General features: G+C 45.5%; 1 protein-coding gene across 1 annotated transcript in view; it reads left to right on the forward strand.

The window, feature by feature from the left end:
- Positions 1-23162, forward strand: part of SMC6 (structural maintenance of chromosomes 6) — an 81856-nt gene that overhangs the window by 32052 nt on the left and 26642 nt on the right. Inside the window, 5 exon segments of the mRNA XM_090031830.1 lie at positions 1224-1359; positions 3045-3125; positions 6436-6606; positions 10457-10594; positions 13668-13813. Coding sequence (XP_089887956.1) covers positions 1224-1359; positions 3045-3125; positions 6436-6606; positions 10457-10594; positions 13668-13813 — 672 coding nt within the window.

A 23162-nucleotide genomic window follows, 5' to 3' on the forward strand; every position in this document is an offset into this window, starting at 1 on the left:
CAATGCCCTGCCCTGTATCTTGCATGCAGACTGCAGGGTAATGCTGCAAACTGTGCTTGGCCAGTGTGTGGGGAGCCTGGGGCAGGCTGTTTCCCCCGATGCTGACAATCAGCTGATTGCCGACTTGCCACACGTTCGTTGCAAGGCACCATACAAAACAGCCACAAAACTTCTGCATTTTATGTGGAACACCTTTGTAATTTGTCATTTTATGGTGCCATTAATTCACTGAGCATGTGTCACATTGCAATTTAGGGTGCAGTTGACTGTAATTGGTGTGATATGATTTTTATACCATGTGGTCCACAGTAGAGATTTACAGGGGGAGAATATACTTGGAGAAATTTGGCTACCTTTTTATTTGTAGCCTTACAGAAAGAAAAAAATCTCAGTTGACAGTTTTCTAAACACTCTGAAAACTCAAGTGCTACCTAACTTTAGCTGGAAAGTAGTTTAGTTTCTCTTCCAGATTGGTACTGCACTAAATGTTCTTTGATTAAGCATTGCAGCTGTTTGCTTAAATGGAAGCTTTTAGCATACTTTTATGGCCAGTTATGTAGTCATGGATTTTTGTAATCACATTTGGATTATTCTGATTATTTTTCAACATGGCACATTTAAAAAAATCCATTTTGTTGTTTGAGTGAATTAAAAAATATTTACAAAAACTATGATGGAGCCCAATTGGCATCAATAGGATACAATTTTTTATTTTCTTAAAAATAATTATTAACTACTGACATTTAAAATTGTTTATGTTTTAATAACTTCTTACCGTAGAGGTTTTGGATTAGTTTTTATATTCCTCTAATGTTGGTTGATTAAAATAGACCCAGTGAGTCACACTTTTGTTCATTGGGAGTTTCTACATTTCATCTTCAGGCATTAATTACAACCATAATACATTTTTTTTTCCTTTTGCATAATCTGTAACCTGGAGAACTGTGCACAATATGTTTGTTTTAAAACAAAGTTGCCTTTGGAACTCAGAGAAGATGAGAATATTGATCTGAAGTTTTCTTAAAAGAAATACAGACTTTTATTTAAAAAAAAAATCACCAGCTGATTCTTTGTTAGAACTGGTCACCTAGTGGTAGAATGTTGTCACTTCATCAGTCATTACAGCCTCTTGCTACACTAGAATTCCTGTTTTGTTGAGTCCCTTTTTAATGTGATTGCAAACAAAGTAATCTTGTGTCAATTTGTATATTTATTTATGTAAGTCTCCTGGAAAATGAAGTTGAAAATAAGAAGGCACAGTTGTTAACATTACAAGAGCATTTACGTTCGATTGAAAATGAGATCAGACAAAATGAAAATTATCTTAATCAACATCGTCAACACCAGAAAGAACTGCAGGTAGAAATACAGATGTAATAGATGTTGCTAAATTAAAGCACTTCTCTGACCAGTACTATTTACCTGTCTGCATTTAGACTCTCACAACATACTGATTTTTAACATATATTTATTTAAATTTCTTTGTTTTTGTTAAAATGAGTATACCTAGTTCCTTTGTCATTAGTGCCCTCGCTTAATAGAGGACTGAATTCTAGAAGACCTCCATTAGGATACTCTCGTTATGGTTTTACCCTGCTCTGGTGGTGTGGAAACTGGGGAGAGAGGCTTAAAGCCCAGAGTTCAAGAGTTTGAGGCCTTAGTAGAGGAGCTCATGGCTCAGCCCTGTCAAGATTAAAAAGGAATCTGCAAATTCTGCTAAATACCTTGTAACACAAGAAGAGAAAGGATTATGATTTTGTGATTGCTTACTTTAGTAAACTTAGTAATTCTTGTCAATCTAACTTTTGCTTTCCATGGAAGACACATGTAGGAAATTTATGTGTTATTTTCTATGATGTGTTTTCCCAATGGCAAGGTTAATTTTTTCCTCCATTTCTTTCCATCAATCCTCATTTATGTGCTTTTCAGACATCTTACTTTTTTCTTTCTGCTTATGCTTAGCACTTATATTTTTGGCTGGTTATATATTAATATTTCTTCATTGTCATCATTCTTAGTTATTGTTTAATCAAGCTGCACACTTTTACTTCAAAACACTAGAAATTTATGAAAAGATTAATCATTTTTTCTGATTGACTATATTACTTCCAATAGTAGGGGGCAGGATAAATTTTGTATTAGCCAGCATTTGTATCTGTATTAGCCAGCGTTGTACAAATTCTCTGTTCAGCACTGGTGAGGCCACATCTGGAGTCCAGTTTTGGGCCCCCCACTACAGAAAGGATGTGGACAAATTGGAGAGAGTCCAGTAGAGGGTGACAAAATGGTGAGGGGCTAAAGACACATGACATATGAGGAGAGACTGAGGGAGGTGGGTTTATTTAGTTTGCAAAGCAGAAGACTGCAGGGGGGATTTGACAGCAGCCTTTAACTACCTGAAGGGTGGTTCCAAAGAGGATGAAGCTGGACTGTTCTCAGTGGTGGCAGATGACAGAACAAGGAGCAATGATCTCAAGTTGCAACAAGAGAAGTTTAAGTTAGATATTAGGAAAATTTTTCTCACCAAAAGGGTAGTAAATCCCTGGAACAGGTTACCCAGAGAGGTTGTGAACGCTCCATCCTTGGAGGTTTTTAAGACTCAGTTAGACAGAGCCTTGGCTGGGATGAACTAGTTTGGGAATGGTCCTGCTTTGAGCAGGCATTTGGAGTAGATAATCTCCTGGGGTCCTTTCCAACCCTAATTTTCTATGATTCAGGTGTACAGTTATTTACTATCCTGATACCTGTGTCTAGCTGTCCTGTGTTAGTAAATGGACTGACATTAAGCTGTTACACAAAATTTTTTTTTTTTTTTGAAGAAAGCTTTACATTCCCCATTATTTGGGGGAAAAATGACTGGAACTACATTTAATAAAATGGATATTACTTTCAGAACTAGATTTCTAATGCAAAGGAATGGATTTGCTACACGAACGATTTTTGTTGTTAGTTCTTTCTTTGGGACCTGTGCGCTATTGAATCAATTGTTTTGGTAGGGCTTTTTGTTATCAAATTATTTCTCCCTCCCCAATATATTTTTTCAGCTCAAACTAAGAAGAATAGATGTAGAAATAATGGATCTCAAGAATGTAGAAGAACACCAATCAGTGGACATTGCTACACTAGTAAGACATTTGCCACATTCTTTATAACATGGATATGGAATTCTGTATTTTTGATTATGTTAATGAATTTGTAACAGGCAAGCAAGTACTATGGTGAACATGAGCCAGAATACAGAACTGAAATTGCAAATTGTCTTGGAGTCTTTGGTCACTGACAGATGTGAAAAAAACCAAACAAACAGAATCCAGCACATGCCCAGAAGAGGATTTGCACTGGTTGGACCCAGCTTGACTAACATCTTTATAGATTGGGCACTTCAGCAGGGCTTTTTATCTGTTTTAGCTAAAGCTGAGTTGATCAGTTATTAGATAAAAGCACCAAAAAGCCCCCCTGAAGTGCCCAATGTATACAGATGTAGGCAAGCTGGGTCCATCCAGTGCAAATCCTCTTCTGGGCATGTGCTGCGCTTGGTGCCAAGGGCCCACCAAGCTTAAAATAAATCTCATTTTTCCCTCGCATGTCTGTAAGTAGCCTTTAGCTTTAAAGCAGGGGTGTCAAACATAAGGTCCAAGGTCTGGGTCTTGTGGAAGTTGGTCTTCTGAGCTGTGGGGCTCTTTGCAATGGCTGCCAGTAACCTAGGATTTTAGCAGTTGCCACTCAACTCTGCCATTGCAGCTGTGGGAGCCGCAGCATCAACCACAGTCACCTAGCTGTGAAATACTGGAGAGTGAAATACTGCTGCAGAAATTAGTGGCTTCTGTTGCTGATGGTGACTGAAATTGCCAGCATACACCCTGTGGGTGCTGGCTGTGCTGATGCTATAGCTCCAGCAGCCCTGGCGCTGGTGGGTTGAATATAGTGGCAGTGTTAAGACCTTGGTTCTGGTGTTGGCAAGCAGCACCAGCAGCTGCAGTTAGAAGCCCCATGGCAGAGGCATAGCAAACTCACTGAACACAGGGAAGGGCACGGGGAGGTGCTTCTGGTGACTGCTGTACAAGACTACAGGGGGGCGGGGTGTGTAGATGGGGGAAAAGAAGACCACAGCTGTAACACCATGTGGTCTTGTCGGCCCTGTGCAGGGCTCTCTGTGAGCTGCCCCTAGTGTCCCATTTGCTCCATCTCCCCTCATTCCCATGCATACTTATTGGGTTCAGAACTGTGCTTGCTCTGAATAAGGCTCCCTGGGGGAGGAGAATGCCATTCTGCCTGTCTCCTGCCTCTCACATGCATTGCTTGACACCATTAACTTTGTGACTATTGATGTCAGTTTTGAATGATGTCAAGTCTAATACCAAACCCTGTGGAACCCTGAACAGCTGTACCCTTTCACCATTGATGAAAATGTTTGGGGATCATTAGTTAACTGGTTCTTAACGCATGTAATAAATATGTTGTATGCATGTGTAATACTAATTTTAATCAGATTGTTTTACTGTTCTAAGTTAAAATCTTAGTGCGTCTCTTCAGTTACCTGAATAAATTTAGGTTTGTTCATTAAACAAGACATAAGCAATTGGCATGAATTCCAACTTTCTATTCTTTACCAGTTGAATCCCATATCAGCTTTTCCATTTTGTCTGGGATTAATTTCAGACTAACTACTTGGGTCATTGTGTTTGGCTTTGTAGAATCTTGATTTGTTAGCATTCTTCCAGTCCTGAAGTTAGGACAAAACAAAACTATGCATTGCTACAGGGTGGGGACCAACTAGCTAAGCAGCAGCTCTTTAGAAAAGGAGCTGTAGGTTACAGTGGACAATAAGATCAAAATGAGCCAACAGTGAAGAAGGCTTATGGCATGCTGGAGTGCATTAGTAGGAGTGTGGTCAGCAGATCAAGGGAGGTGATTTATTTTCCTCTGCTGTGCTTTGGTGAGGCCACATCTGGAGTACTGTGTCCAGTTTTGGGGCCCCCACTACACAAAGTAGGTTGTGGCACATGACTTAGGAGAGGCTGAGAGAATTGGACTGACTTAGTTTGGAGAAAAGACTGAGGTGGGATTTAATAGCAACCTTCACCTATCTGTAGGGGCTTTCCGAAGAGGATAGAGCTGGTCTGTTCTCAGTGGTGGCAGATGACAGAACAAGGAGCAATGGTCTCAAATTGTAGCAAGGGAAGTTAGTTTAGATATTAGGAAATGCTTTCTCACCAGAAGGGTAGTAAAACACTGGAATAGGTTACCCAGGGAGGTTGTAGACTCTCCATCCTTGGAGGTTTTTAAGACCCAGCTAGACAAAGCCTTGGCTGGGATGATTTAGTTCAGGCTGGTCTTGCTTTGAGCAGGGGGTTGAACTAGATGACCTCCTGAGGTCCCATTAAACCCTAATTTGTGATTCTATGGTTTTACTTTATTCAGTTTTTGGGACCCATGTCAAGAAGCATGATTGGAAAGGGTTCAGAGCACAGCAAGCAAAATGCTTATGGGTCTGGGAGGCAAGACTTATGAGGAAATTCTAAAATTACTGAGGTTGTTTTTAGTCTTGAGAAGAGAAAACAGAGATTTGGTAAGTCTCCAAATACTTGAAGAAGACAAATAGAGTACATGGAGATGTGTTTTTCTCTGTGGCTGTATTAGAAACAATGGCCTCAAGCTACAGCAAAGGAAATTTTGGATTTGAGAGTAGGAGGAACTTTTGGAGTCTGAGGGTGGTCAGCCACTGAAATAGGCTACCTGTTGTAGAGTCTCCATCCTTGGAAATTTTGAAGAGCATGTTAGACGGACATGTGGCTGCTATGGTTTAGTTGAGGACAAGCCTGCCTTAAGGGGACTGGGAGTAGACTAGATGACCTTGTGAGGGTCCCTTTCAGCCCTACTTTCTTGTGACTGCTAGTTGGACTCTCCTGTCTTTGCTCAAATTAATACCAGTTGGGTCATTATGAGTCGTCCCATCGGCTTTTTTAGTCCAGTGATTAATTCGGTATATTCGAGTACAAAATAAAATTACCTTACATTTTATATATATTTTTGTGTTCAAAAATCACAATTTTGAAAAGCTGTGTTTTTATAGTACTGGATGCACGAGCCCTTCAGCATATCACCCAGAATAAGTCCTTCACAAATACTCTTTCTTTTCATGCATTATAGACAGGTATTTCTGCAGTAACACCTGTTTTCTGGCTTGATTCAGTGGTCTGTAAGAGATTCCTACCAATATCCACTGGTGGGCTCTGTTCATTTTTATGTTGGTCTGTGCTCTATTTCTATTAGACTATTTTTTTTTAATATTACATGTAACCTTGCATCCAGAAAAAGTAACTATGAAATGAAAATCTTATGCAATGGCAAATGCGAGTGGTTTTCCCTTCTTGATTTTGTAAAAAAAAAAAAAAAAACAAAAAAACAAAAAAACCTTAATTTGTACAATAACAGGTAGATGAAGCTCAAGAAAACAAGAATAAGATGGAAACTGTGAAAGAAGATATGCAAAAACAGAGGGTGATAATGGAGGAACTGAAAAATAATCTACGAGCAGCTGAACATAAACTTGAAGAAATTAAAGACAAAATACATCAAGTAGAAGAAATAGCTGGCCCTGTAAAGGTAAAACTGATTTAAAAAAATGCGGTTTTGCTGTAAGATTTGTCTCATCTATGCAAAAGCATTTCAACAGCCCCATTTAGAGGTTGCCAAAACAAAGGTAAAGATGTCCAGAACATTTAACAAACCAATAAGGCAGTGGTTCTCAGCCAGGATGCCATGGTTACAGTGGCCCTGCGAAACTATCCCATGCACCTCTGTTTCCAAGAGGTACTTGAGGGAAACCTTGAAGCAGCTGCATCAGGAACAGGCTCTACTACATGCATTAGCTTTATCTATATTAAATCCATTGACTGCAGCCAGTTGTAGCCAGTCAGCACCAGCAGAAGACTCAGCCATGTTCCCTTGATAGAGGCTTTATTTGATAAACCTAATGCAGGCAGGAGTGCAGCAGGGAGCTCTATGGACAATAACATCAGAAGCAGCCAATGCAGACAGTGAGCAGCCTGGGATGGGCAGGTCTAACCTACCTCCCTTCCTGCTGCAGCATTGGTTGCTAGACCTGCAGATCGATACAGCAGCCTCACAGGGATCTCTGTGAAGCTGCTGCCAGCAATGCACTGTGCAGCCTGACCTGTTTATTTTGTACATAGTCTGCTTAGCATTGGGTTAGGGCAGTGGTTCTCAACTGGAGGACCACGGGGATGTGGTCAGCTGACTTCACAAAACATTTCTGTGGGGCCAGACACTGTTGTGCTGAGATGTCATACTGTTCCATATGTACTTCCTTCTGAAGAGAAAGCAGAATAACTTCCTTAGTGAGATGCTGCAAATGGGCTAATGACTTGAATGACAGAGTTAGTTAATCCAGACTCAGCAGTATACTAATTTGCTACTACCATTAGTATGTGCAGGCCCAGCTGGGAGGAGAGGGAGCAGCAGGAAACTGCAAAATAGAGAATGTCTATGTGCTCTTCATGGGTAAGGAAAGGGAGAGCACTGTGTGTGTGGAGGAGCAACGGTTATGCCAAGGAAGGGCCTAGTTAATGCAAGGGAAGAAAACCATACACATCTCTGCAGGTGCACTGTAGTTTTTTTTTTTAATGCCTAAACTAAGAAAAGTTCTGAAAGCGGTGTCTCAAATCTAAAAAAAGGTTGAGAAGCATTACCATAGGGCATTGCTCGAGGTGTCTGAACTAAATCCTGAGTGCACATCAGCCAGATCATCATGTGCATGCTCGTAAGATAGTTATTCTCAGCCTTTCTGATACTGTAGTCCACCTAAAGTAACTGAAAAATGATGTGTGTAATAACTAGAAATAACCTAGTTCGAACCAGAACTAGCGTAGTTTGCCCTGTTGTTAGTTCAAAACAGTCCCAAGCACAGTTACCCAAATAGATCTGCAAGTCCTGCCAACCTGTGCTGGAGGAAGTGTAGCCAAATTGGTTTACTGCTGTATCTGAATTAATTTGCTCAGTCATTCAAATCACTAGCTCGCTTGCAGCATCTCACTAAGAAAGCTATTCTGCTTTCTGTTCAGGAGGTAATCCATGTGGAGCAGCCTGACATCTTAGCACAACACTGCCTGGCCCCACAAAAATATTCTGGGAAGTCCAGTTGACCACACCCCTGTGGACCTTCAGTTGAGAACCAGAGCCCTCACACAGCTGCAGGCAGACTATATATGAATAAACAATAGCCTTTGATTTCTTCAAGAAAGAGATGTGCCCAGTTGGAATGCTAAATATAGCTATTTAAAAATATGATATATATTTCTTTGCTAACTTACGTTTGCATTCTAAACCTTTTATGGTCTTATAAACAAAAATCAACTTTCTGTACTAAATATATGACATATCTGAATTGGGATGTTTGTTTCATAGTTCTATTGATGTATTTTTATGTGGCTAGTAATTAGTGAAGATGATGAGTGAGCAGTCAGTTGTCAATAAGCTGTAAAGGCAAGAGAGCACCTCAAATTCCATACTAAGCAGTGTATAATCTGCAAAATTACATTAAATGGAGAGGGTTAACAAGAAATGATATTGTTTTTTCAAGGCTATAAATTGTTGCTGTAAACCTCAGAGAGACTTGAAGCTTAGGAGAATGGGCAGTATAATACTAGAACACATAGTAGTGGCAAATAGAAGGTAATGCACAATGAAAGTAATAACTGGAATTATATGTACAAAATTGTGTTCTGCAACATCTCAGGAGAGACTCAAAAACATTCAGTAAGCAGGGACAGTTCAAAAGATAAATGTTAGGATGTGCAAATTATGTGATGGAAAGTAATGCTAAAAATATGATGCCACTATATAAATATTTGGCATACCCCATGTAAAATGTATATTGAGTGCTGATCTCTCTACATTCACAAAAGATGTAGTAGATATAGAAGTTACATGGATAGGTCAAGATATATAGAAGAATAGATGCCTCTGTATAAGGAAATGTCAAAGATCAACTGTATGGAGAGAAGAACCCTGAAGAGGAAAATTGCAGAAAGAGATGAAATACTGAATTATTTTGAGAAGATAAATTGTGTGCTGCCATTTACTTTTTTTCATAATTTAAATACAAGGTTTTTTTCAGTGAAACTCAGAAGAACATGTTTCATACAACACAAGTATCCAGTGGTTCTGCTGTATATCAAGGTCAAGAACTCCCTTTTTTCTCACACACAATAGTCTCCCTTCTCCCCCTCCCCCTGCCCAAGTAAGAAGTGTACTTTGTTTAGGGAAAGCAAAACGAAGAAGAAAAGACTTCTATAATTACAGCTGCATAGAGCATGAACAGAGCCTAATCTTCAGCTTGCTCACCCCCTGCCTTTCCTGATCAAACAAAAGCTGTAACTCCAGCTCCATGTGAAGACTGATCTCCATGGGTGGATCTGTAATTTTGAAAAGAGCTAAAAACAGTATATAGGGCTGTGAAATAGGAGTGGGGGGAGTAACAGTAGTTAGTAGACAGCACATTTTCCAGAAGAAAGATTAGCTTGATTTAATGGAGCATCAAGACAGTTAAAAAGAAGAGACAGTTACGTTGGACTGACTAAGAAAGGGTCATGCATCCATTCTGTAGCCCAACTAAAAATTAATAGGCATGAAGGAGAAACTTCTTTTCTGGGAAGTTATGTCATAATTGTTTAGTAATGGGTTTTTTTCTCCTTCTGAAATACCTAATAGTGATGACTGTTAGCAATAAGTTGTGTGGATTATTACTCTTACCTTGTATGTTGCTCTGTTCCTTATATATTACAGTTGGAAGGCTGAAGCCCCTGGCAGATGATCAAGTAAACACATGATGAGGTCCGATACAGGATCTCCACAATTGCACTTTTTTCCACACATGCATGGCAAGAGACATGATTGTGGAATCCACCCTTGGATCCCATCATGTCTTATTGCCAGTGCAGGGATCATGATTCCCCCTGCACCAGCAGGTAGCAAGCTCCCATAGTTGGATGACCCATCAGCTGATCTGGGCTCCCAGCTGCTGGGGTTCACCATCCACTCCTGTGTCTAGGAGCCCCCAGCTGATCCAGGCTCCTAGGTTACATCATGTTTGGAAAGCTGTAACTTTGTTCCCCAGCCATACACTGATAAGCCGTTATGAATTGCATGTGGTCTTTAGATAAGCAGCATTATGTTTTAGTCAAGGGAAAAATGTGAATTATCATCTTCTTACACTTGTACTGCCAGAATTGAGCATATGCTCTTACATCAGTTACTGCTACTACCACTAGGTTGTGAGGGAATGGCATTACTAAGTGCAGAAACTCAAGGGTCTTTTGGGTGGATCAGTAATGACTCAACATACTCCCCCATACCAAGTCATTAAACACAACGGAAGTATTAAAAAACCTACTAAAATCATTTTACATTTGACATTTTAATTTCTTCCAAACAGGATGAATTAAACCAAGTTGATTCAGAAATGGAAAAATGTAAACGCCACTGGCAACACTATGAAGAAAAACAGAAACAACATTTAGCATCCATAAACACCCAAAAAGAACTTCTGGCTTCTAAAGAAAAAAAATTGACGGTATTACAGTTTTTGATGTAATGGTCGGTGGAGTATTGAAGATGGATATTTAAGCCCCATTTATTAGTTAGATACTCTTTTCCTCCCTCTTCAAAGTGGATGGACAGTGCAGTCTTAGCTGTCTGCTACCTAATCACTGCTATGGCAACTAAAAATGATATACCCCGAGTAGAAAAAAATGTGTTTAGCTGTGTTAGCCAGGAACCAGGAAGAAGGCAGGATAGGGTGGCATCTGTAAGATAAACTCATTCAGGAAGGCATAAGCTTTCATAGTCTTAAAAGGCAGCGCAGGTTGATATCTTTATCTGAAAGTGACTTGAAATGGTCTTTTTTCTCTTTGACTTGTCCTAATGCTGTTATAACTTAGGAAAGAGACATTAGAGTTGTCATAGATTAATTTTCTAAAAATATCAGCTAGTGTGCACTGGTGATAAAAAAGCCAATAAAGTGTTGGGTACCATTTAAGAAGGGAATTGGAAGCAAAACAGAAAAAAAATCATCATGTCACTCTACCAATCTGTGGTGCTTCTGCATCTTGAATGCTATGCACAGTTCTGGTATTTGTATTTCAAAAAGTATGTAGTAGAATGACACATGGTTTAGAGAGGAGCAACCAAGATGGTCAGGGATATGGAGCAGTTGCCATACCAGGAAATACTAAAAAGTTAGGACTTTTCAATATGGAAACAAGAAGACTGAGGGGGGGGAGATGATAGAGGTCTTGAAGGGTTTGGATTAAATCAATAGTGAACTGTTTCTCAAGTCTCAGAATACTTGAACTAGGGGACATCTACTGAAATTAGCAAGAGACAGGTGTAAAACTAACAGGAAAAAAAGTCCTTTTCTGTTTACACGGGACTTAGTTAAGTTGTGGAACTCATTACCACAGGAAGCTGTAGTAGAAGCAGGTAATATAGCCGGGTTCAAAAAGACAAATTCATGGATGATGGATCCATTAACAGCCATTAAACAGAATAGTCATGGATGTATTCTGTGGCATCTCTAAACAAGTGATGCTGATTGCCAGAGATGTCCCAACCTAAGCCTCTGTCCCTAGCCTGAGGCCAAATAGTGTAGTTCTTAAGTATTTTTTTTGTTTTGTTTTGTTTAGGATATAGTTGAATCACTAGAAATGCTTACTTTTGCTGCTTTGCGTTATCAGGGATGTTTTAATAAAGAGAGAGATTCAAGACTGGGGACAAAAGCAAAATGCTGTTCAGGTTACCCTAGGAGAGTGCGTAGCAAATAACATGAACTAGGCCTGTGCAAAGCAGCTAGTATTCACTTAGAATTTAGATGCGGCTGATTCTGGGGGCAGCGATTCAATTCGGTAATTTGAATCACTGTGCTGAATTGATTTGGCTACCAAATCTCCACATCAAACAGGCCACATCTCCTGCCTGCTCTCCCAGCCCTGTCAATGACTGCCCTGCCTGGCCGCAGCCTCCTGGCTCCTTAAAAAAAAACCCTGCGCTCACCACCTGCTGTCAGGCGGGGGGGCAATTCCTTCTGCCCCACACTGCATGGGGGGCTCTGCCACGAGCCCCCAGAAGCCTCGAGAGCTGCTGCAGCAGCCGCTGAGTGCAGGGCTTGGTGTTTTTTTGTTGTTTTTCGTGAACTGGGAGCTGGGGCAGGTGGGGCTGCCATGGTGGGGGTGGGAGAGCAGGCGGAGGTTGGGGGGGGCACTCAGAGGGACTAGGGAAGCAGGCAGAAGACAAGGCCTGGTGGGGCCCCCCATGGTCTCCCCCCCCACCCCCTTCACTTCCCCACCCCCTACTCACTGGCATGGAGTCCAGATCCAGCACCTTGCAGCGGTGAGCAGGGACTGCCCAAATCTCTGAAGTTCTCCAACCTTTTCTGACTTGGTCTCCTGATTTGATTTGGATTTGGAGATTTGGCTGCTGAATTGGGCCGAATCTCCTCCGAGTTAAATCAGCACTCATAGCTTTACACAGGACTAATGAGAACCATTTGCGAGTTTTCCTCAAGTGGCTGCAATTTAAAAGAGCAAGCAACTTCTGGAGTCAGTCCATCAAGAAGCTCCGCTGAGCAGGCAAAGCTCATGGGTTTGGAGTTTTCTTGCGTAGCAGCCAGAGGTTTTGGAATTGCAAACCTCCATGGGAACTGGTTAGATGTTAGACAACTGAATTTAGAAATTTTAAGTTCTGAGCAGCCAGGAAAATGAGTAAAATAGTAAGGGCTAAATGCAAAGAAAAAAAAAAGGTGGGATGAGGGGAGAACTTGGTTGCCTAAAAGGCACTGTAGCAAAATGTAAATACCATAAGTACAGGTGAGCGATCCACAAAATTCTGCCTAACTGATTAAAGTTCTGCTACTGTACAAGCCAAGATATGTTGTGATCTTAGGTGCTCATCTGCTCATACTATCTTTGTCATGCCTGAGAGTGTTTCCAGTCAACTCCACCGTGGGGCAGGGGGATCCATCTTTATAGAATCATATAATTGTTAGAGCACTTGCTAAAGAAGCAGGAAACCTAGGTTATAAGCAGTCTTCAGTCTTAGTTATGTTCCACTGCTTTGCAGACTATCCTAACCACCAAGGCATAGGTATGTCTGGATCGGATGAGGATAGTCTCCGTACCTGCCCGCTGGTCCTAACTTCAACAGGAGAAAGGAGTACAAAATACTTTTAAGTGCAGAGAGAGGGAGAGTAACAAGGTGCATGACTGCTGCCCAGTGATGTGTAGAAGGAGAGAATTATGGACTATGGTCTGTGGTTGACTTTTTTTTTTTCTAATGAGTAATGCAAAATGTATGGGTCCTGGGTTCTGGTCTCTGGGTTAGGGAAGTCCAACTCGGGAGAATGCTGTCATGACTGTTACAGGTGTTCTGCTCCCTCTTTCTGATACGTCTGTATCTCTCTTGGCATCTCTTTTGAAATGGTGACAGAAACCAAAAATCGCTCATAATGAGTTTTACACTGACATGCAAAAACAGCAATCCTTGTTTCAAAGGTCTTGTTTTTCATTGTTGCTGTTTACAGTACACACTATTAACCATTGAGAGTTGGATAAAAATACAATATTTTATAGCTTTTTAACAAATGTCTTTAGGAAAAGATTGCGCAGGCCATGCAAATCTACCCTGAGAGGATAGAAGTCGACAGAACCGTTAAGAGTCTTGACGCAGAAATGAATCGCTTAAGGGAAAAGATAAATTCAGAAGCAGATCGTCATGGAAACAGAGACGAAATAATAAAGTAAGCAATGGTGGCAATTTAATATCTACATCTTTTGAAGGAGAGGAGTAGGACTGTTACTTTTGGGGGTCAGCATATTAATGTATATGTGCATTTACATTTTTTTTATAAATATCCTGGTAAGCAAGGATGGATACCTTTAAAACATGTAGTTCTAAGAGTCTTAATTTATTTCTCTCCTCTGTATTATTACCTTTTCACCACCCAGAAGTTTATGCTAGCTTCTTCATAGAACCCAGATTAGGATCCTATCCCAATCAGTTTTATAATAGGTGATATTGGATACATAACAAAAAAAAAAAGAATTGAGGAAGGTGGTCCTCCAGGGTCTGTGCTGGCTGTAGGACACTAGCCACCTTTTTTTGAAGAGTGTTCATCCAAAGTAAGGTCCAGCTAGTGTCAGATGTGCCTGTTCATCTGCTTTTTGATGACGGTTCTATTTTTAGAGATGAAGGATTTGTTGAATATAAGGCCGAAAAGACTGGTTTGAAAAGATGTATGCTCTAGTTCAGGGGTGTCAAACATACTGCAGTCTGGGTTCATCTCGCAGAACTGTTCCATCTGGTCTGTCAATAGTCTGGCAGGCTATCAGAAATTGTGGGGAAAAGGAACTGTGTGTGGCCTCCTGCAGAACTTGGGGCCTCTGGGCCCTGATGGACATGGCTATTGACACCAGGAGGCCCTGCAGATCTGGTCCAGGAGGAATCCCTGTGGCCTACATCCAGCCCAAAGGTGAAGTTGACACCCCTGTACCTACTTCAAACAGGAATTAATTTGAGGAAGCCTTATAACCTGTGCTATATAAAGAGTCAAGCTAGATGTTGACAATGGTTTCTTATGGCTACATGCATGTCATCCAGTCTATTTTTTGCATGTACAGGCCATAGAACATCACCCAGTAATTTTTGTATCGCATCCAATAACTTGTGGTTGAATGAAAATTATTGTTTTTTAAAGAGGCGGAACAAATGAACCTTGATTTTAAAGACTGCAAAAAGTGGGGGGGTCTGTGTTGTACTCTGTAGCAATTTTAAATATGTCATTCCATGCTCACAGATTTATATATAGAAAATAGGCATTTTTTTGTTGTTAACTATAACTTTTCTTCTCCTAAAAGAGAATCCATTAGGCTGAATTATTTCCCTTCCTGGAAAATATGTCAAAAAGCTAGCAGTGTTGGAAGGTGCCAAGCTTCTCTTTGGGAAGCTGCATACCAAAACTCACCCTATAAGTTGCTGTTGGATGATGTTGGACATAGTCAGTTCACTTTAGGGCATACTTGTCCTGAAGCAAAAATACCAATTGTATTTTAGCCAGATACCACCCAGCAATTGTATATAATTTTTCCTAACACCTTCAACTAGTCCATTTCCTAACAGGTGGCAAGACCTTTGGCACAATATATATTTGGTCTAATAAAAAAATATTACATTTACCCAAAGAATCTTATCTACCCATAGAGACCTTGACTTACTAAAGTTCCATCGTTCCTTCCTGATCTCTTGACAACACTTGGCCTGTGCACAGCAGGTAGGGCCCAAAGCTAAGACACCACTAAATAGGACATACACAGCGCACAACGTAACCTGTCAAGACACAACAGAAACTTTGCGTACGTTTTACATAGTCCTGAGGATAGAATCAGCAGCCAGGCGTTCAGAAGTTTTTTTCAGGGATTTTTGAGTCTTAGCTAGTGAGGGCAGTCCCACAGGTTTCATCTTTGCCTGGGCTTTGGGTGACTTGCACCCCTCTTTCTCCTTGTTGACCTTAACAAAAGCATGTCTCTTTCCCCTCTCATGTCTTCCATGACTTGCACATCTCAGGATGTTTTCCTGGTTTTGTAGTACCTCCAGGTTCCACGGGTTTTAACAAAGTGCCTGCTGCTTACTTTGGCAGACAAGGTTCTTTGGGTAGATGTGTGATTATCTTTTATTAGACCAATTAAATAGTTTTAAAAATTGTTCTTTGCAAGCTTTCGAGCACAAACACCCTTCTTTGGGCATAGGGAGAGTCTGCTGTTTTGTGTTCTCCTGGATGGAATAAAAGCCAATATGCAAAATGCAGGTCTGTGAAAATGCAGATGCATGGCAGTGAGGATCGGGAGACAATAAGTATGAGACAGGTAGTTTCAGGGAATGTTGGCCTGGTGGTACAATGTAGCTTGTAAAATGTAGAGGTTACCTGAATGGCAGGCAGGTTATAATGTGCCTTAAATCCAGGGTCTGTATTTAGGCCATGATGTCTTGTATTCAGGAGATTTATGAAATGAAGTTTGTAGGCTCGTCTATGAAAAGTGTTTCATAGTAGCTAGGGTCAGGAGGGACCTGAACAGATCATCTAGCCTGACCTCCTGCCACAGGCCGGAATGAATGCTGGGTTTGGAAGCCCCCAGACACATGAATTTGCCCAAGGTAGGGGCGAGGACCACTTCCCTAGGAAATTGGTTCCAGATTCTGGCCACCTTAACTGTAAAATATTGCCTTCTGGTCTCTAACCTAAACCTGTTCTCCATCAGCTTATTACCATTGTTCCTCGTCACCCCAGGTGGTGCTGGGGAGAATAGGGCTCTTCCTATTTGCTGATGATCTCCCCTGATGAGTTTGTAGACAGCCACCAGGTCCCTCCTCAGCCTCCTCTTGCCGAGGCTGAATAGGTTCAGGTCCCTCAGTCTCTCCTCGTAGGGCCTGTCCTGCTGCCCTCTCACAGGACGTGTTCTGTAAATTCCCTTTGAGGATTAGAATTGAGAGACTGCAGAGAGAGAGTGGTTGTCATGTGAGAATCATCACAGAAGTCGGGTCGGAAGGGACCTTATAGATCTTCAGGTCCGACCCCCTGCCAGGACAGGGGAAAAAACTGGGCTCAAATGATCCCAGCTAGGTAGGCATCAAGCCTCCTCTTAAAGACCCCCAGGGTAGGAGCCAGCACCACTTCCCTTGGAACTTGGTTCCAGATCCTAGCTGCCCTGACCGTGAAGTAGTTCTTATAGATGTCTAATCTAAACCTACTCTCCAACAACTTGTGTCCATTATTCCTTGTTATGCCAGGGGGCACTAGGGGAAACAAGGTCTCTCCCAAACCCTTCTGGTCCCCCCTGGTGAGTTGATAGACTGTCACCAGGTCCCCCCTCAGCCTTCTCTTGTGAAGGCTGAACAGGTTCAGGTCACACAGTCTCTCATTGTAGGGTCTGCCCTGCAGTCCCCGGATCATGCGAGTGGCCCTCCTCTGGACCCTTTCAATGTTGTCCACATCTCTCCTGAAGTGGGGTGCACAGAACTGGACACAGTACTCCAGCTGTGGCCTGACCAGTGTTGCATAGAGGGGGAGGATCACCTCCTTGGCCCTACTTGAGATGCACCTGTGGATGCACAAGGTCCGGTTAGCCCTGCCAACCGTGACCTCGCATTGTCGGCCCATGTTCATCTTGGAGTCAGTAATGACTCCAAGATCCCTTTCTCCCTCTGTGCTCTCAAGAAGGGAGTTTCCCATTCTGTAAGTGTGCTGCTGGTTACTATTGCCCAAGTGCAGCACCCTGCATTTGTCAGTATTGAAGCACATCCTGTTTTTGCTAGCCCACCTCTGTAACCTATCCAAGTCTTGCTGCAGTTTTTCCCTCCCTACTTGTGTGCTCACCTCACCCCAAATTTTGGTATCATCAGCAAATTTAAACAGGGTGCTTTTCACCCCGTCGTCCAAATCACCGGTAAAGAGATTGAACAGTGTGGGCCCAAGGACTGAGCCCTGGGAGACTCTGCTTCCCGCTTCTCCCCAGGTTGAATATGACCCATCCACCACCACCCTCTGAGTGTGACCCTTCAGCCAATCTGCAATCCATCTGGCTGTGGAGGCATCAATGCCACAGTCACCTAATTTCTTAGTGAGGATGGGGTGGGAGACGGTGTCAAAGGCCTTGCTGAAGTCCAGAAAGACTACATCCACAGCAACACCTGCATCCAAGGCTTTTGTGACCTGATCATAAAAGGCAATCAGGTTGGTCTGGCATGACCTCCCCCTAATGAAACCATGCTGGTTGCCCTTGAGCATCATCTCTGAGGCTGGCCCATCACAGATGTGCTCCATGATGATCTTCTCAAAGAGTTTCCCTAGGATTGAGGTAAGACTGACAGGCCTATAGTTGCCTGGGTCCTCCCTCCTCCCTTTTTTAAAGATGGGGACCCCGTTGGCTACCTTCCAATCATCTGGCACCTGGCCCGAGCACCACGAGCGCTCGTAAAGCCATGCCAAGGACCCTACAATAACCCCTGCTAGCTCCCTCAACACCCTGGGGTGGAGAGCATCTGGACCCACTGATTTGAACATGTCCAGCCCCTCCAGAAGCTCTCTAACCCGGTGCTCCCCAACCTGAGGTCTGGAGGCGTTCCCCTCGAGTCCGTCATGCATCGCGGTGGGGAAGTCCCAGTCCCTGCCCAAGAAAACAGAGGTGAAGAATTGGATAAAGAGGTCTGCTTTCTCCTCTGGCGGAACCACCAGATTGCCCAGAGGATCTTGCAGGGGCCCCGCATTTCCCGGTGCTTTCTTTATCCTCCCTATATATTTGAAAAAGGACTTTTTGTTGTCTTTGATTTTGGATGCAAGTCCTAGCTCTATGTCCGCCTTAGCTTTCCTGACAGCCCCCCTACAGGCCCGAGCAGAGGAGGTGTACTCCTCTTTGGAGATAGCACCCCCTTCCACTGGGTGTACGCCGCCTTTTTGGCGATCAGGCATTTCCGGACGCCCTTGGTGAGCCCTGCCCCACTTGCTTTTTGTTGGGATGGTCACCCCTTGGGCCCTGAGTATCGTCTCCTTTAAAGAATGACCACTCATCTTGGGCACTGAGTTCCCTTGCCCTTGAGAACCCCAGTACCTCTCCCACTAATCTCCTCCTCAACTCGTTGAAGTTGGCCCTCTAGGGCTACTGCCTTGCTGCTGGCCCTTGACACCCTGGGCTGGATGGTAAACTCCAGCAAGCGATGATCACTATCACCCAAGTGGTCAAGGACCTGGAGGCCCCTTACCAGATCGTTGCCTGTGGCCAGGACCAGGTATAACAGGGCATTTCCTCTGGTGGGACTGTGCACCTCCTGAATTAAGTGGAGGTCCTGTATCTCGGCCAGGAACCTCCTGGAACGGTCTGACCTGGCTGACTGTTCCTCCCTGCAGATGTCCAGGTAATTTGAAGTCACCCATGACAACTACATCCCTTGCCTTAAGTGCCTCTGCAAGCTGGCCTGAAAATTCCTGGTCCAGCTCCTCCCCTTGGTTGGGGGGTCTGTAGTAGAAGTGGGCACACACAGGTAATTGGGTATTTTTGTCTTGGATAGATTTTCGGTGTGCCTTTATTCTGGTATACAGTTGTTGTTTGGTTTTTCCTACACATTTTCCGTCTGGGCATTTCGTGCACTGGATGAGATTATATTACATTTCTGGAGGTGCAGGTGTAAGATCCAGGAATGGTGATGGTTCTTTTGTGGGCTGTAGTTATTGTGGGAGTGATGGAGATGTGTTGAGAGGTTTTACATTCCTTGTTCTGACATAGTCTGGATCCATTTGGTGTGTTTTGGGCCATAGGAAGTTTCCTTCTGGTGATGAGATTGGTGAGGGTTGGTGCTTCTTTGAAGGCTAGGGTGGGTGGTTCTGGGAAGGTTTCTTTAAGAACTGGGTCATCTTCCAGTATGGGTTGCAGTTTTGACAATTTTCCGTATAGGTTCCAGGGAGGTATGTCATAACTAATGGTGTGTTATTCATGGGGAGTTTCTTTTCATACTGCAGCAGTTCTCCATATGGTATCTGGGTGGCTCTTTTAAAAGTGCGAGCTAGCTCTCCGGCCCGGCGCCTGCCCTTCCCTCCCCGCCGTCCTTCCCCGTGCCACGACCCCCCGCCTCCGAGTCACACTCAGGTAGGCTCCGGAGCGGTGAGAGACGCGCGGGTGAAGCCTGCTGCACCCCCGATCCCCCGAAGCCCCCCAGACACCCCCTCAGCAGCCGCCGAGCCCCCTGTCGACCCCCAGCACAGCTGGAGGTAAGCGGGCTCATGGTGGGAAGGGGTTAACTCCTCGCTTGCTGGGAGGAGGCCGCTGCCTGGTGCCCGGCCGGGTCAAGCCCCTGCCCAGGCCCCTACTTGGCTCAGCCCCCCAAGGAGAGAGAAGAGAAGGAGGGGGTACTCACCAGTCCCCCTCCTGTAGGGCAGGGCCCCCCAAATCCTGGGCAGGGCCCCCCTGGCCTGAGAAACCAGCGTTTCCCGACAGCAGGCCCACTGCGCATGCGCATAGTTTTAAAGGGCCCGCCAAACGGAGGTGGGAAATACAGGTAGGCTCCGGAGAGGTGAGAGACTCACGTGTGAAGCCCGCTGCGCCCCCGCTCCCCCGAAGCCCCCCAGACACCCCCTCAGCAGCTGCCGAGCCCCCTGCCGACCCCCAGCACAGCCGGAGGTGAGCAGGCTCGTGGTAGGAAGGGGTTAACTCCCTGCTTGCTGGGAGGAGACTGCTGCCTGGTCCCAGGCCGGGTCAAGCCCCTGCCCAGGACCCTACTTGGCCCAGCCCCGCGACCGGAGCCGCACGAACAGGCTGTGTAAACAGGCGCTCGAGTTAGCACGGAGCTCGCACAGGAGAGGGCGCGGGAGGGCAAGAGACCCTGCCTGTGACCCCCCCAGAGTAGTCAGCCCCAGCCGTAGCCAGCCTACCAGAGACATGACACGCATGGGCACGTGCCGCACCCCGAGGGTCCCCTCGGGCTCTGCGGCCCCCCTATCGGGCACCTCAGAGACGGCCACCCAGACGGAGCCCATGGTTCCGGGCTCCACGCAGACGGAGCCCCTGGCTCTCGGCTGCGGGGGCTGCCTGTCCCTTTTTCAGGCTCTGGGGCCCGGGAGCATGGCCACCTCCCCTTGCAGGGTCTGCTCCCTACTGGGGTCTCTGGTGCGCCAGCTGGAGGAGCTCCAGGCCACAGTCCAGAGACTGCGTGCCATCAGGGACTGCGAGCAGGAGATAGACTCCTACTGCCAGGCCCTTCTCCCCCGGGAGCTGCAGGGGAGAGCTCCGTCTCCCCCCACGACTAAGGAGGACTCTGGGACCTCCCGCTCTGCCCAGTCAGGGGCATGGACCAAGGTGGTCAAGGGCCTGAAGGCTCGCCGCACCAAGGGCCCTCCCTCGCCGGAGCTTAGCAACAGGTTCGCACCTCTTGCAGCTCCAGCAGAGCCTGCTCAGTTGCCGGCTCCCGCAAGCAACCCAGGCTCGACCGCAGCTACTGGCCCTGCTCTCCCCAAGTCAAAGCGAAAGGTGTTTGTTGTGGGAGACTCCATCCTGCGGGGCACTGAGGGGGCAATCTGCCACCCCGATACCTTGGCCTGGGAAGTCTGCTGCTTCCCAGGGGCCCGCATCCAAGACATTGCGGAGAGGATCCCGCAGCTCCTCCGGCCCACAGACCACTACCCCATGCTCCTTATTCACGTGGGCACCAATGACATGGCTCGGAGCACCCCCAGCCAGGTCATGAGGCGCTACAGGGAGTTGGGAGCGGGGCTTAGGGGTCTGGGAGCTCAGGTGGTGTTTTCTTCAATCCTCCCAGTCTCGGGCTATGGGCTGAGGAGGGAAAGGAGGATCCACGCAGTGAACCAAAGACTGCGGCGCTGGTGTCATCAGGAAGGCTTTGGCTTCCATGACCACAGCCCGCTCTTTGGCGAGAGAGGCAGCGAGCTGCTGGGAAGAGATGGCCTCCACCTCTCTCCTCTGGGGAGGAGGCTCTTCTCAGCCAGGCTGGCTGACCTGCTCCACCGGGCTTTAAACTAAGCCCGCTGGGGGATGGGGGGACTACTGCCACTGCTGGCCCGCTGAGCGACCCTTGCAAAGCCAGCGGACCAAGGCACTTAAGGGAGCCCACCCCTGCCTCAGCCCTGGCACAATCTGTGGGCAAGGCAAGAGCCCCCAAGGGCACACTTGCCTGCCAGTACACTAATGCGAGGAGCCTGGGCAACAAGCAGGACGAGCTCGTCCTCCTGCTCAGTGCAAAGAAATATGATGTCATTGGGATAACAGAGACCTGGTAGGACTCCACCCATGACTGGACCATGGGTATAGAGGGCTATACCCTGTACAGGAGGGATCGTGTTGACAAAGGGGTGGGGGTGTAGCTCTCTATGTGAAGGAAAGCTACATGTCCCTGCAAGCTGATGTTGGCGACCAGCATGGACAGCTAGAGACCCTCTGGGTAAAAATTCGTGGGGAATACGGCACAGGGGAAACAACGGTGGGAGTCTACTACAGACCTCCCACCCAAAGTCCTGAGCTTGACCAGGAGTTCGCCCGGGAACTGACTGAGGCCACTTGCTCCAGGACCTTGGTAGTCATGGGTGACTTCCATTACCCGGACATCTCGTGGGAAGATCACTCAGCAAAATCCGAGCAGTCGCAAAGCTTTCTTTCGTGTGTGGATGACCTCTACCTGACTCAAGAAGTCTATGGGCCAACGAGAGGCAAAGTGCTGCTTGACCTGGTACTGGCTACGGGGGACAACCTAATCAGCGACCTAATGATCGATGGGAAGCTGGGTGACAGCGACCACGAGCTGATCACCTTCACCATCCGCCGTAAAGCCGGCAAGTCAGTCAGCAACACAGAAGTCCTTGACTTCAGAAAAGCCGACTTTGATAAGCTCAAGAGGCTTGTCTGTCAGGCCCTTAGGACCATGACCCCAGGCAGAGGGGAGTTGAACAAGAGTGGTTGCTTCTCAAGGAAGCGATCCTCAATGCACAAGCTAAATCTATCCCAACATGGAGGAAAGGCAGCAAGAAGGCACAGCAGCCCCCCTGGCTCTCCAGGGACCTAGCGGACCTCCTGCGGCTAAAAAGGAAAGCCTACAAAGGATGGAGGATAGGATTCACCTCCAAGGAGGATTACTCCGCACTGGTCCGGTCTTGCAGGGAGCAAACCAGGAAAGCCAAGGCTGCAACTGAACTCCAACTAGCTTCAGGCATCAAGGACAACAAAAAGTCCTTTTTCAGATATGTGGGGAGCTGAGGAAAAGCAAGGGCAACGTTGGACCCCTGCTAAACCAGATGGGGCAACTGACAACTGACGCCCAGGAAAAAGCCAACCTATTAAATAGGTACTTTGCGTCAGTCTTTCATCAGTCCCATGGGACGCCCATGCCTGCTATGGGACAGGGAGATCCAGGTGATGGGGATCCCCTACCCTCCATAAATGCTGACCTCGTGAAGGAACACCTTGAGAAGCTGGATACCTTCAAGTCAGCCGGCCCTGACAATCTGCACCCCAGGGTACTCAAGGAGCTGGCGAGCGTCATAGCCCAGCCCCTGGCACGGATCTTTGAAAACTCCTGACACTCTGGTGTAGTGCCCG

This window comes from Crocodylus siamensis, chromosome 1 (genome assembly GCF_052110815.1).
Source record: "Crocodylus siamensis isolate JL-2025a chromosome 1, ASM5211081v1, whole genome shotgun sequence".
Lineage (NCBI taxonomy): Eukaryota > Metazoa > Chordata > Crocodylia > Crocodylidae > Crocodylus > Crocodylus siamensis.